Raw genomic sequence first — 16007 nt, forward strand, 5'->3', positions numbered from 1 at the left:
ACATCGCAACTTTTTTTAAATTGGTCTTTTAAGTTAAAAGTTTGGCCTGGGCTGCTAATACATTTTGCTGGACGATATATTGATCTACCAGTTATTGCAGATCAACGATATCAACAGCATTATTTTCATACCAAATGAAGCATTAATTTAATCATTATACAGTATATAACAATAATTAAAAATAATATTAATATAAATAGTAATACCAATCGGCTTCACGGTGGCAGAGGGGTTGTTAGTGCGTCTGCCTCACAATAAGAAGGTCCTGAGTAGTCTGGGGTTCAATCCCGGGCTCGGGATCTTTCTGTGTGGAGTTTGCATGTCCTCCCCGTGAATGCGTGGGTTCCCTGCGGGTACTCCGGCTTCCTCCCACTTGAATGTGAGTGTGAATGTTGTCTGTGTCTATCTGTGTTGGCCCTGCGATGAGATGGCGACTTGTCCAGGGTGTAAACCGCCTTCCGCCCGATTGTAGCTTAGATAGGCACCAGCGCCCCCCGCGACCCCAAAGGGAATAAGCGGAAGAAAAAGGATGGTAATACCAATCAAAATGGAAGGTAATACCAATCAGAATAATAATTGTAATGATAATAACAACAACAACAACAACAACAATCCAAGTAAGTCCTCCATCTATCTACCGCTTGTCCCTCTCGGGTGGCTGGAGCCTAACCCAGCTGCACTCGGACGGAAGGCGAGGTAAACCCTTGACAAGTTGCCACTTCATTGCAGGGCCAACATAGATGGACAACAGTCACACTAACATTCACACAATAGGGTCAATTTAGTGTTGCCAATCAACCCATCCCCAGGTGCATGTCTTTGGAGGTGGGAGGAAGCCGGAGTAGCCGGAGGGAACCCAAGCAGTCACGGGGAGAACATGCAAACTCCATACAGAAAGAACCTGAGCCCGGGGATTGAACTCAGGACCTTTTTACTGTGAGACACATGCACTTACCCCTGTTTCACCGTGCTGCCCGCAAGTAGTCCTTTTAAACGCAATGTACTTTGGACTTTCCATTAGTGTTTTTCACCATTGCGTATCCCAATAAGTAAACAAACAAAAATGTAATTGGCTCGGAATCTCAGTTAGCAAAAATAAATTTAAAATTGCACATTTTGAAGTGCAGTTTTTTTCCCCATTTGGAAAAACTGGATTGGATGTTTGTTTGTTTTTAGCTACCCCTTTCGAACAAATTGTGCATACTTGCTCGTTCGTCCGTGGTGTTCACTCGCTTAAAGGCCAAATATTCTCACAACAGACATTTGCCTTTGCAATAATCTTTTTTTATCTTAAGTTTTGTTACTTTGCAGTGCTTCTCACCAGCGACTAGTGAGACTCTCTGTTCATGCATTCTGTGTAAGTTATCGGTCTTGCCTCCACCCATCAAGACAAAGATTGTGGATGACTGACAAGTGGATTCACTCTATATCATTTACTGTATTTTTCGGAGTATAAGTCGCACCTGCCGAAAATGCATAATAAAGAAGGAAAAAAACATATATATAAGTCGCACTGGAGTATATGTCGCATTTTTTGGGGAAATTTATTTGATAAAAACCAACACAAAGAATAGACATTTAAAAGGCATTTTAAAATAAATAAAGAATAGTGAACAACAGGCTGAATAAGTGTATGTTATATGACGCATAAATACCCAACTGAGAAGGTGCCTGATATGTTAACGCAACATATTATGGTAAGAGTCGATCAAATAACTATAACATATAGAACATGTTCTACGTTTACCAAACAATCTGTCACTCCTAATTGCTAAATCCGATGAATTCTTATACGTCTATCTCTTACGTGACTGAGCTAAATAATATTATTTGATATTTTACGGTAATGTGTTAATAATTTCACACATAAATCGCTTGAGTATAAGTCGCACCCCCCAACCAAACTATGAAAAAAACTGCGACTTATAGTCCGAAAAATACGGTAATTCTGCTATTTAATAAACACATTCAGGTGTTATCAAGTTCATTTTCACGGTCATTTAAGGTTAAGCATGTTTAAAGAGGGTTTTTGTGTTACCAATAATGTAACCCATTGGTTACCTTATTTTTACACTTGGGAAAAACATTGTCTAGTCAGTTTAAAATAATTTTACATTAGGATGAAACCAAGAAGAAGGCAGTGGTATATAAACTGATTTGTGCCCGTGACTGACGCTGCATAGCAAGCATAAGAGGTCGGAGGTCAGACTAATCTCCGGGAGAATAGTCAATAGCAAATTAGCAATGCTAATGATGGAAGAAGATAAGGCAAAGAAGGTCATTTTAACAATGTGAAATACAGCCAAATGCTATTTAGACTGTACAACTCCTCTCTGGGTTGCAATACTTTTTCATAATATGGTCACTACTGCCTAGTTTCTCTTGTTATATTCTTATTTTACAGTTATATTTTTATTCTCAATGTTGCTTTTTGTTTTTATTCTTATTGTAACATTATTATATTTTGTTTTTATTTATATCCCCATTACTTACTCTTTTTTTTTTAGTTCAATCACAATTCTTTACACTGCTGCTGGAATTTTAATTTCCTGAGGGAACTCTCCTGAAGGAATCAATAAAGTACTATCTACCTATCTATCTATCTAGAAATTGATTTGTGACACACAGCAAAGCAACTCCCTTTAGTATTCACTAATTTAACATTGGTAGAAAACGTTCCAGCCAATCTGCTGGGAATTCCTGCCACATCCCGGTTGATACGTTCCATCATTTCCATCCCCATGCTGTCAATCACTGTTCCACTGCCGCGTCCAATCACTACATGTTTTAAATCATATGCCGCTTCGAATACAGCTTTGCGACTTTCAATATGATGCTATTGCAAAAATAAACTGTGGCACACCTCAGAGGAAACTACTGGATTTTATTGAGGGTGTTTTTCTTTTAAATGCGGCAGTAGGGAAAGCTGGCTTTTTTAGCTGACAAAGTAAAAACCTAGGCCTCACATATAATACCTGTCTATCTGACTCTACCTCAGTACTGCTGACAAGTATCTCATCAGTGGTGACCCAGTACTGTTCCCTACACAACAAACTAAGTGACCGAATCCAATTAACATATTTGTTTATATATAAGAAATGTTTTGCCCAATGGCGGCGCGCCCAATATGTTCAAAGCACCGCTACAATGAAGAAGGAATGCAGGAATTATGAGGTCACAGACTCACAAAGAAAAAGAGGGAGAGCTTGACGAAGAAAGACGGCGCGGGGGATGTGTATCTGGTGCCTGTCTTTCGGTTACAGATGCATGGAGGGTGTAGGCGAAAGAGAATGGGGTGGGCAGACGAGGCGGGGGAAAAACAGGCGGAGGATGAAAGCAGACGCAGAACAACAGTAATAAGAACGACAGCCGCCGGAGAACCAGACATGGCTTTAAAAGAGACTAGGCTTGAAGTTGGAAAGAGAATCCTCACTGGAGCACTGGCAGACAGAGAGAGAGTCAGCAGAGTAAGGACGAGAAACACAGAAAGACCCACGTGCCTTGACTACTAATAACCATAGGAATAAGGGGGAAAAGATTGCCGTATAAAAAGAAAGTGCATAAAAGTGCCGCTAAGAGATGCTGAGCCGTGAAGGAGAAACTCTAAGACGCCGAAAAGAATACACAATGCTAACGGCTCGCGGAGAGCACAGTCTCAGTTGTAAAGCAATATGATCTGGACATAGCTACACAATGTGGGAAAGCTATTGCCACCACTGTTACCATTTATCTAAGCCAGCCATTCCTGTGGGTTACATCAAAAGCCACAAAAGTCTCTGGAGGATTATAATTAACGGAAAAGGAACAGGATCAGTGTTTACCTTACTGCATCTTTACTTCGATACAGAGTAATAGGGGTGGTGATGTTGGGGTGACTGAAACAAGCCTGTCAATTCCAGCAGCAAGGTTGTTGGGCTTCAAACACTGTTAACCAAGAATTCTACACCTACCAGCTTGGTTATCAACAGGTGTGTCCAAACAAACACAACATGCTTCACTTCTGCTCGACTGGGCTTGATCAATTAAACGTCCCAGTGAAACTTGTGGATGCTGGGATTTGTTGACTGACTTAAGAGTGGTGATGAAGGAAAAAGACAGAGCAGGGGAATAAAGTCCAAGATAGAGATAGCGAGAGAGTTATGGAATGGTTCTATAAATAACAGCTTTGAGGTTTGCCTCTGCAAAACGAGCTCGCAGTGTGTTTGCTGAAGAAGCAGCCGAGTCGGTCTGAAACTTTAACACGGTGACAGCTCATTAAGAAGGAAAACAGCACAGGATCGAGTGGGGATACTTGCTCGCAGATGCCACGACTTTCTCAATTGTCGACTAAAGTCAATGAGGTGTCAAGCAACACATTTTTGAATGCTTTGTGTTTGTCTATGCGGGACGGCACATTCTGCACATGCTTGCATATTTTAGTATTTCAATTATTTGTGTTAAGATATTGCAATTTGCATTGTCCATCAAAAGGAGACAACAAAAACATATTTTACACCTTTGGTACCTTGAAAACACGGAAAACACTAAAATTAAATCACATGCTTTTCGTTAGAAGACCAAACTAGTTGAGACTGCAACAACAATGATCCTCCTGGTTACAGTCAAGTAGGGCAGTGCATTTTGCAGATAATCATTTGGGCGGATATTCAATAAGTCAATTAACAGACGAAAAATGAAAATTGAAGTTGGTAAGTTTTCCAGCGTCGATAAATCGCAATGTGCGTACATTCAAAATCATCCACGCTTTTTGTTGCTTTAGTGGCTACGCACGTTTGTACCATAGCAGAATGAAAAAAAGGGGGTGAATTGTCTTGTCCTCATTAAGTGTCTTTGACTCTTTGTTCAGCGACGCGGGCCCGCTAGCATCACACAGTGCAACTAGTTACCATGCAGCAGCTAACATGGACAGAATTATCAAGAAACCAAATACCACTGCACCAATAAGGGAATATTTCAGTTTAAACCTTTGGAGCCGATCAACACTCACATTCGGACCAGTTTGCCCAATGTGCGCGACTAAAACACCCATTTGGAAAACAACCAAAGTGAAGAAGCCAGGTCTCTGTAAACAGAAACGGTGCAAAATAGTGTGCGCATACAGAAAGTGCAGTTAAATACACCGCCAAAGATATGCTGTTTAAAACTAGCATCTGTCAGACTCAATTTTGTTTTTCATAGGACTGTTAATACATATGTTTAAGTTGTAGTGTTTGTATTTTTAATTTGCACTTTTGTTTAAGAAGGTCCTAACTTGATTGTCAGTTAATGTGCAACTCTAACTCTCACTGCATGTTCAATATTGAAGTGCAACTTTGTTTGTCAATACTTTATTGAGCCATTTCATTTATTGTTATGGTTTATGTTGTGTATATCTGAGCCACCTCCAATCCATCCATCCATCCATCTTTTTCCGCTTATCCGAGGTCGGGTCGCGGGGGCAACAGCCTAAGCAGGGAAACCCAGACTTCCCCTTCCCCAGGCACTTCGTCTAGCTCTTCCCAGGGGATCCCGAGGTGTTCCCAGGCCAGCCGGGAGACATAGTCTTCCCAATGTGTCCTGGGTCTTCCCCTACCTCCAATCCTCTCCTTAAAATTGTAAATTTATTCAAGTGCAAACTTTCACTTACAAATTATATTTGATTGTTTTTATTTATTTTATTTGACTTGAAAATTTAAAAATGTTCATTCCAGTTACAATGCTAAAATACACAAGAAATACAAGTTTATTGCACTTGAAAGGATATACATGCATTATTATGTACTAACTATCATTAAATCAATGGTTAATTTGGTCTCATAAAAAAAAACGGCAATAGTTCGGAGGTCATTATATCGTCAAACAAAATTTGTTATCAACCCTCTCAAACACATTATTACATAAAAGTCAAGAGTCGGACCAGACATAAACATTCTGGTACTTAACTTGTTTATAATGAGTATATCATGGTGGGCCCGATAGTGTAAAATCTTTCAGAATCACTAGAGCCAAACAACACACAAAGATGACAAACCAGATATTCATCAAGACGAATGAGAATAATCCACTGGAATAGATTTATCAAGGTTACTTTGGCACAGCTTCCTGACAATGCATGCACCAAAATGTCAGTCAACAACTCAGAAGTTAACAATGGTGTCATCAATAACAAAGACCACATAGAAGATGGATCAGAGCGTGCCCGTTGGGAGGCATTTTTAGTTCACTGTGCTGATGTTGGCAACATTCAAACAGTAAACAATCTGTCTAAGACTAATCCTGAGCGTAAAACCAGCTGTTGTGTACTAGTGCTAGTTACATGGCTTTAACTGTGGGCTTTGGACGTGCTGTAGGGCTCAAGGCACATTACATAACGAGTAAGGCTGTCCAATGTTTGTTGGGGAGTGAAGAAGAGAACATTTAAATTGGATGCCCTGCCTATTCCCCGTCAGCTTCAATGTGATGCCATTCGCCTTCCCACCGTGTTTCTTCAATTAGCCAACATGGAGGCGAGGGAGGGAACAGGGCACCCCCCCAAATAAACCTCGGCACAGTGAACATTCCCCTGGAGCCACGCCAGGACTCACAGGCAAACAGCTTGCCAGGTTTTCCCTCCTTACCCTCCCCCTATTCAAAGCTGACCTGGCGTACCCCTGCTGGGGCCCCCCTAAACCCTGCCCCCTCCATTGGCACACACGTTGAGGAAGACGTAAAACAGACACAAAGACTGAACTATATTTTAAACATCTACAGAAAAGAATTGTTACATTTAGGTACAGTACAACCATCTATAAAATGATGTTAAAGGTAAATATATTCAAAGTCAACTACACATTTACAAGGATGTAAGCACCCTTAGAGGGGAAAAAAGGAAGATTTCTATCAGCACAAAGTGCTGCCACGCAGAACCCGAAATACAATTTTGAAAATCAAGACAGCATTTCCTGCAATTGGGTGCATTTCTACACTATATTTTACTTTTGGGTTTATTCTCATCCAGCAAAGTTTTTTGGCTATATTTTTGACACTTACATGTCCCATGTAATGCACCAAATATTGTTTTGGTTTTTTTTTAGCAGATAAAGACAAAATAATGATAAAATCCACCACAATCAAAAAAATTTACAGTAAATTAACACCAACATAGCTACCCTATTTTCTGGACTATAAGCCTCTAACAGACATACATCACTGAAACGTGGACAACATATTTTTAAAACTTGCATTTTAATTATATCCTAACAATGATTAAAGTCCCAATTTTTCAAGTGATTATGTATTTACATCTTTTTACACATAACATATTTCATTTATGCTGGTACATACAAAATATCAAACAGAAGATACACCAAAAGACAAATAATGTAACTCCATCCATTTTCTACCGCTTATTCCCTTTTGGGGTCGCGGGGGGCGCTGGCGCCTATCTCAGCTACAATCGGGCGGAAGGCGGGGTACACCCTGGACAAGTTGCCACCTCATCGCAGGGCCAATACAGATAGACAGACAACATTCACACTCACATTCACACACTAGGGCCAATTTAGTGTTGCCAATCAACCTATCCCCAGGTGCATGTCTTTGGAAGTGGGAGGAAGCCGGAGTACCCGGAGGGAACCCACGCATTCACGGGGAGAACATGCAAACTCCACACAGAAAGATCCCGAGCCTGGATTTGAACCCAGGACTGCAGGACCTTCGTATTGTGAGGCAGACGCACTAACCCCTCTGCCACCGTGAAGCCAAATAATGTAACTGTTTATCTTAATTTTGCAGTTCAAATTTCCGTTTATATTTATTATAAAAAAATAAATGAACATGCTTAGGAGATTTCATGAAATTATTATCACTTTACCAGGTAATGCATAGTTTTGTTATCTGAATATAAACCAGCTCTTTGTGTTTTGATCAAGCAACATGATCTTTGAGAGAGACATGGCCATGTTTCACATAATTTATTTCCTTGTGGCAAATCTTACTTTTTGTACAGCCAGGTTTATCAATCTTGTCAAAAACAAGACTTAGTAGTGTTTTATCAATAGTTTTTACAGACAAGGCTAGCGCCAGGGATTTTTAACTCTTGCATCAATTCTCGTAACTTCAGACTGCCAGTTAACTTTTGCCATGTTTATCCCTTGTTTACAATGAGCTCGAAATCTCGCTTACTACCGTAGCAATTTTGATAAGGACGTTAAGCATTATTCAAGACTGTTTTCCTGTCTGGGGTATTATCGCCATTAGTCATCAAAACAAGAATGGCAGATACCTATGGAGGCCGAGAACAGTTAGAACAAACACAAACGCCACAAGACAATATCATAAAGCCAAAACACAACAACTTTCAGCTACAGCAACATTGCAAAAGCCACAACAAATAAACGCCAAAATACAATAAATAAAGCTGCAAAACATTTTTAAGCCACAAAAGACAGGACTGACACAACGCAAATCACAGCACAGCAAGCTTTGACAACATACCGACTTCCTGAGGCGGAAAATTGAAAACCGTGTAATGAACATATTATATTCACCATGTTCTTCCTATTATGTTTAGCTTGCAACCTTGCTTTCTCCTAGCTTACTTGTCTCTTAAAGGGAACTGCACTTTTTTTGGAATTTTGCCTAACATTCACAATCATTATGAAAGACATGACGACGGATGTTTTTTATAATGCATTCTAAATATTAAATAAATGTGATCTAAAGTAGTCTGCTTCCAATGGAGCCCATGGAAGCTACTCTATTGTTCCTATAAAGCCCTTAAACACATCAATTAAGGGTTTGTATACGTGATTTAAGTATATATCTAATGTAACGGGCCCAATAATATTATTTAATATTTGCATATTTTGATCATTTTAAGCATTCGCGGTCCATTAATTAAAAAAACGCATCATGACGTTTGCTTTTTTTACAAGAAACAAAATCACTGATTATTGCTCACTGCAAACTTCATTAGAGAAAACAAACATGGTAATACATCACTAACTGTATAAAGTCTGCTGTCATTGTGGGCAAGTACCAGTTTAATTGATATAAACTAATTTTGCTGTTTTGTAATACATGTTTTTCGAGGTACGAGCCAGTTAAACTCATAACCCAATGTACCACTGTATTTTCAACCAGACGTAACACATGTGTTTGTGTACACAAAGTTTGTACTGTATTCATACTTGCCAACCCTCCCGGATTTTCCGGGAGACTCCCGAAATTCAGCGCCTCTCCCGAAAACCTCCTGGGACAAATTTTCTTCCGAAAATCTCCCGAAATTCAGGCGGAGCTGGAGGCCACGCCCCCGCCAGCTCCGTGCGGACCTGAGTGACGTGTCGACAGTCTGTTTTCACATCTGCTTTCCCACAATATAAACAGCAAGCCTGCCCAATGACGTTATGACTGTAGAATGATCGAGGGCGAGTTATTGGTTTCTTATGTGGGTTTATTGTTAGGCAGTTTCATTAACGTCCTCTCAGCGCGATTACAACACACAACAACAATAGTCACGTTTTAGTCTACTGTAAAGCAATTCGTCTGCCGTATACAGCAATGTTGTGACACTCTTAAACAGGACAACACTGCCATCTACTGTACATGCACCACAACACCTCCAGGCAACTTCAACCCTTTATTAATACCCTCCTCCATTCACATCCCATCTCCCCGGATTGTAAATAACCTAATGTAAATAATCGAATGTTTTTCTAATGTATATACTTGTTCTTATGCTATCTGAACTCACTATGTTCCCTGCTCGCTGTACATATCCTACTAAGTAAGACCTATACTGTTTCAATGTCCATTTCTCTGTTGATACTATTGTTGAAGACTGAAGTACTGATATCAACCAAAGCTCCTCATCCCACCCCCCGGATTGTAAATAATGTAAATAATTCAATGTATATACTATGATAATTAACTTGTGTGATGACTGTATTATGCTGATAGTACATATTAGTACCGTGAATTGATTAACGCGGACCCTGACTTAAATCAGTTAAAAAACGTATTCGGGTGTTACCATTTAGTGGTCAATTGTACGGAATATGTACTGTACTGTGCAATCTACTAATAAAAGTTTCAATCAATCATGCATATGTGACCATAACATCTACGGCTTTTAGAGAGTGCAGTGAACAACTGCGCACACAACAGCTGTAAATATAACTCCTCCCCTCTTAACAACGCCCCCAACCACACCCCACCCACAAACAGGCCCCCCACCCCACCCTCGACCACGCTCCCTACCTACCAAAATCGGAGGTCTCTATGTTGGCAAGTATGACTGTATTGCACGCACTATGTAATCAAAATGCCTGAATGTAGTGCACTTGTTCATGCCATTTTCCTTGCAGGAATCCCCGGCCATGTCAAAAAGAATAGAAAATGTATCAAGACTTTCACTTGTGACTTTTGATAATTTGGTTAAAAAAAAAATTGATGCATCAACTGTCAAAATTATCGAACGCCTGAATGACAAGTAGATATGTTTGTTCAGAACATTTATGGATTCTGTCCATATTTCCTGTTACTATTAACAACACCGTAGTGCACAGCTATAGTTTGTTACTTTATGGGCAATTATCATAATGTCACACTAAACTGGCATCTATTTCTTCTGCCTAGCTACACTTGAAAATAGCCACGCACAAACTAGAGAACAAGGTTAATGGCTTTTGACAGCCACAAATTGAATCCAGTTGATACTGCTGTCAATGAAGCCCCCCTGACTGGAGCAGCATCCTGCAGTGATGTTAAGCATCTTCTCTCTCATGTCTGTGCCAGTTGTGTGTAAAAGGCTTCATAATCACAGGCTCAGTGACCACCATGATCAGTCCTGGGCCAAGGTCAATGACGGGGTGAAAGGGGATAGACCACATAAGCCACTTTTCCGAAGCACAACTAAGTGGGATTTACTAGAGCCAACAAAAAAGTCTGACATGGGACTGAAAGAACTTGTTCATTGGAACTTAGAGCCTTGTAGAAAAGTGACTAAGTATGTCAAACATACAAAAACTTAAGAGTTGTGGGATAGCGTGACACAAAGCAAGCACGTCTGATCGAGCTTCCTTTGTTGACAATGTAGTAGGAAGGACTGCAACCTAATGACCAGACATGCAGCAGTGGATTATCTGTAAAAGGTCAGACAACCCTGGAAGTGGGGAATGCACCGATAAAAGACTGCAGATAAAAAAATAAATCATGCTTAGCCGACAGCACCTACTGTGCTGCCAAAAAATCAATAGTATACAATATTGAAACTGAGCTTATTTTAAACTCAAAACATCTTATAAGCATAATAGCACGTGTTGGCAAACATTGATTAATTAATCTGTGCTCTCCTGCTGGATAGTTTATAAATTCCCATAGAAGGCAACATAACAAAAGCAAGTATTTATTTACTCCTCCAACAAATTTGTTGGATTTACAAAAATGAAACATTGCTCAGAGAGTACCAAGAGGATTACCCTGAATTTAATTCCCAAAACCCAAGGACTCCAGACTAGGATGCATTTGATTTAAATGTTCTAAATTAATGTTAATTTATTCAATTAATTGTCGTTTTGGAAGACGTCCTCATTGCACTGGTACCTCAACTTAAGAGTGCTCCAAATTAAGCGTGTTTTAAGATAAGAGCGGTCTCTCGGCTAATTGTTATGCTTTAAATTGCAAGCAAAAATGTGAGTTAAAGGCATCCCCGCCATTATTTGGTGTAGCAAATGCCACCAAAATTTGTGGTCGTACTTGCTCGCATTAGCGAGAAATAATAATAAATATGTAATTATTTTATTTGCAAATGTGAGAAACAAAAAGTACTGCAAAAATAGACTAGCTATTAATCTGTCAATCGTTTTTGTGTCCAAGTGAAGTTTCCTGTGTTGAGTCAAATTAAGCAGCAGGCTCATCTCCTGGTGGTGCCCTTCCTTAAATTCCTTTAAGTTTCAGCCTTGCAACATTTTTAAATTTACCCAACTTTGTTTTTCAACCACTAGAAGGAAAAAAGTAAGTGTGAAGGACAGTGCTTAGAAGAAGCAGATTATATTCATTGAATTAAAGAACAACATCAACAAAAATATGACAAAGTGTGTAGTCGATTTGGTTAAGGAGTTGAAAAGTACCACTGCAAGTCTGCATTTATCTATCCAAATATGGAAAAGCTGCTGATGGAGAAGCAGCTGCAAGCAGACACCGTAGAAGTCCACCCTCGAAAGTAAATACTTTACATTATTAATACAGTAAAGTATTTCATAAAACTACAGTAGTTGCTTGTAGGATATCCTATTACATAGTTTTTTCATTATATATGTTTAATCCAAAGGTTTGCTTTTCTTTTTCACAGGCATGTTACATGTTAAAATGGGCTTCTTTGTGAGTACAGAGCATTGATTACATTTTTTTCCGATACATTACGTTGATTTAAGCTACAAGTTTTTTGAGTTAAGAGCTCTGTTACAGAACCAAATCTTATAAATTAAGTTGCAACGGTATTGAAGAATACTAGATTATATTAGTTTACAATGTGTACTGTAACTCAACATCTAATGTCATAGCTGATGACATATTGTTTAAACAAGACAAACCCAACAGTCCATTTTGTTGTAATTGTTTCATGACGCAAAATTATTCAACAACATTTGAGAGAATTCTTAAAGATACATGATGCCCACCCCTGTATAAACAACCAGGACGTAATGGTAAAAACACTAGCAGGAGAAAAAGAACAAGAAAAGAAAAGCTGACAAGTAGATAATGCTCCGCGAACTGGAATTTCTTGTGTCACACCAATCATTAAAAATGCCGTAAAAAGGGAGGACTGACATACTATAAAGATCCAATGGCAGCCACGGCCGCTAAATTTAAGCGGCGATCATTAATCATAAAAGCAGACGGATTTTATCTACCTGGGCGGCCCCCCTCAAACAGACGTGCAGGCTTAAAAGCCAGACTGTAAGGAACCTACAATACAGACTCCCTCTCCTTAACAAGCTTTGGCTCCATCTCCTCCCACTACTCTCTGACAGCCTCTGCAACATCTTTTCACAGCCACCCCTTTTATGTCCTGCTCCTCAAGCCTTTGAAAAAGACCGGGTGGCAGTTGAGACAGGAGGACACTTGACCATGGGGTGGGGGTGGGGGGTAGTGTGTATGGAGGGCTCTGTGAACCAGTTGGGGGCACCTCATGACCCGATTAGCAAGAGCAGGGCATGGACCCTCGAGCTTGGTGAAAAAAATTCCTGCACATGACTACTAAGCGTCATCTGGCAAGAAATACCCATGCACATGTACTGTATGTGTGCGACCCGCTTCTCACACCAATTTTTCCATTTCTTCACGCCACTGGTGTGTGACAATTGAGATAAGACAGCTCTGACAGAACATGACAGAGGAGTGGGGGATGGGTGAAATTAAACAGGAAATTATGTACTTCAATTAAGACATGCAGAAGAGATATCAAAGGCTCTATTTAACCCTCGGAATTGGGAACTTGAACACAGGGAAACGGGGGAAGCAATATTTTACTAATGTATTTGTGTCTAGTGGAATGCATGCACAAGATACTCGGCGCTGCAAAATATAACCATGCATTTCCCATGCACAAGATACTTGGTGCTGCAAAATATAACCATGCATTTTCCATGAAATATGAAAGCTAATCTGGGATGAGGTGGCAAATTATCCAGGGTGTACACCGCCTTCCGCCCGAATGCAGCTGATAGGCTCCAGTGACCCCCGCCACCCCAAAAAGGGACAAGCGGTAGAAATGGATGGATGAAGCCTAATTGTATGCTATTTCTGTCAATGGCCAGCTATAGCAGTGGTTTTCAAATGGGGGTACGCGTACCCCTGGGGGTACTTGAAGGTATGCCAAGGGGTACGTGAGAGTTTTCAAAAATATTCTAAAAATAGCAACAATTCAAAAATCCTTTATGAATATATTTATTGAATAATACTTCAATGAATACAAACTGTGAAAAAAATGCAACAATGCAATATTCATTGTTGACAGCTAGATTTTTTGTGGACATGTTCCATAAATATTGATGTTACAGATTTCTTTTTTTGTGAAGAAATGTTTAGAATTAATTTGATTAATCCAGATGGATCTCTATTACAATCCCCAAAGAGGGCACTTTAAATTGATGATTACTTCTATGTGTAGAAATCTATATTTATAATTGAATCACTTGTTTATTTTTCAACAAGTTTTTAGTTATTTTTATATCTTTTTTTCCAAATAGTTCTAGAAAGACCACTACAAATGAGCAATATTTTTGCAATGTTATAACATTTCATAAATCAGAAACTGATGACATAGTGCTATATTTTACTTCTTTATCTCTTTTTTTTCAACCAAAAATGCTTATTTCTGATTAGGGGGTACTTGAATATAAGAAAATGTTCACAGGGGGTACATCACTGAAAAAAGGTTGAGAACCACTGAGCTATAGTAATCCTTTCTGCATGCATGTGGAAGTCTCACATGTACGGTTTTTTCCAACCCAACTCCCACCAATCACGGCAGAGTTGTGATGTAACGCAAAAGTTTCACGTCAAGTACCTTGGAGAACACATCTAATGCTCATGAAATGAGTGATGAATGGCGTAAAAAAAAAAAGTCACATTCAGCATCATGCATGTGTAATTTCTGCAGGATACCAACATTGGAATACCCAACAAAATGGTTTACAGATTGAGAGTACATACAGTGTTTAGAAAATAATAAATAAAATAAATGCAACGTTACCTTGCATTAACCACGGCTTTGGCAGCTTGAAATCATCCTCCCGGTGTCCTCTGCAAAGTTACCCGTAAAGCGACGACAGAGATTCAGTCAAGACCCGGCAGCTTTGTCGACGACCGCCGTAGCAGCTTGGTGACCGGATGGCGAGGTAAACTACGACCCCTCTTCAGTCACTTATACCAAAAACACAATATTATAATGTATAGCTGGGGGGCGGGGGGGACATGTAAACAAAAAAAAGCACTTGTCCAAAATAATAAATGCTAAAACGTCATATGCGATACAGGAAAGGGGCGGGGAGGGGGGCGAAGCGCAGCCAGCAACCACAACAAAAATAAACGATGCGGATAAAAACGGCCGTTGAAAGCCGGATAAATTGTCGGAGCCAACGTCAGCTGGTAGAGTTTAAACAACAACAAAAAAATTATGGCGCAGTTTTTTGTCCGTGTTAGCAAACGGCCGTCCGAAAGCCAGCCGGCTAACTAGGTTTAAAGTGCTAAAAAAAGAAAGGTTTAGCTCGCCAGCGGGACGGCTTGGGACGCACCGGCTACCGCAAAAAATGCAAAGTGAGAAGCGAGTCCGGTAAAATACATTTTGTGTGGGTCCAGACGGCGGAGAGCACAGTCATGGTAGGCGTTCAGTGAGCTCTCGGCGTCAGTGGTCTTGCAGCCATTTTGATCCGACTAGCAAACACCGCAGTGTCGCTTCTCTCCACCCCCGAGAGCAGACAGACTAGGAAGCGGCTTTAGGAACGTCACTCAGTACCATCCAATCAGAGGACGCGACATAACTCCGCCCCCTGTTTTGATGCCCGCCCCCCTAAAAACACTTGAGGATGGCCAATCAGCACAGATTACATGGGTACATGCGGTACACTAGTGAATTTATTTAAAAGGACAATCGGTATAAAATGGATGGATGAATGGTATGTATGCATTCTGAAACCAACCAACACTGTCCAACTCCAACATTTATTTAAAGGCTTACTGAAATGAGATTTTCTTAGCAGGTTCATTCTATGTGTCATACTTGATCATTTCACGATATTGCCATATTTTTGCTGAAAGGATTTAGTAGAGAACCCATTCATCCATCCATTTTCTACCGCTTATTCCCTTTTGGGGTAGCGGGGGGCGCTGGCGCCTATCTCAGCTACAATCAGGCGGAAGGCGGGGTACACCCTGGACAAGTTGCCACCTCATTGCAGGGCCAACACAGGTAGGTAGAAAACATCTACGATAAAATTCACAACTTTCGGTGTTAAGAGAAAAGCCCTGCCTCTACCGGAAGTCGC

General features: G+C 40.2%; 1 protein-coding gene across 4 annotated transcripts in view; it reads right to left on the minus strand.

Moving 5' to 3' along the window:
• tnrc6c2 (trinucleotide repeat containing adaptor 6C2) overlaps positions 1-15440 on the minus strand; it is a 63640-nt gene extending 48200 nt beyond the window's left edge. For all 4 annotated transcript variants that reach the window (XM_061910727.1, XM_061910717.1, XM_061910708.1 and 1 more), the window contains exon 1: positions 14717-15440. In XM_061910727.1, the coding sequence (XP_061766711.1) occupies positions 14717-14723 (7 nt within the window). In that variant the 5' untranslated portion in view covers positions 14724-15440. The remainder of the gene's footprint in view (positions 1-14716) is intronic.
• Positions 15441-16007: the final 567 nt, after the last annotated feature.

Source organism: Nerophis ophidion, linkage group LG01 (assembly GCF_033978795.1).
Source record: "Nerophis ophidion isolate RoL-2023_Sa linkage group LG01, RoL_Noph_v1.0, whole genome shotgun sequence".
Lineage (NCBI taxonomy): Eukaryota > Metazoa > Chordata > Actinopteri > Syngnathiformes > Syngnathidae > Nerophis > Nerophis ophidion.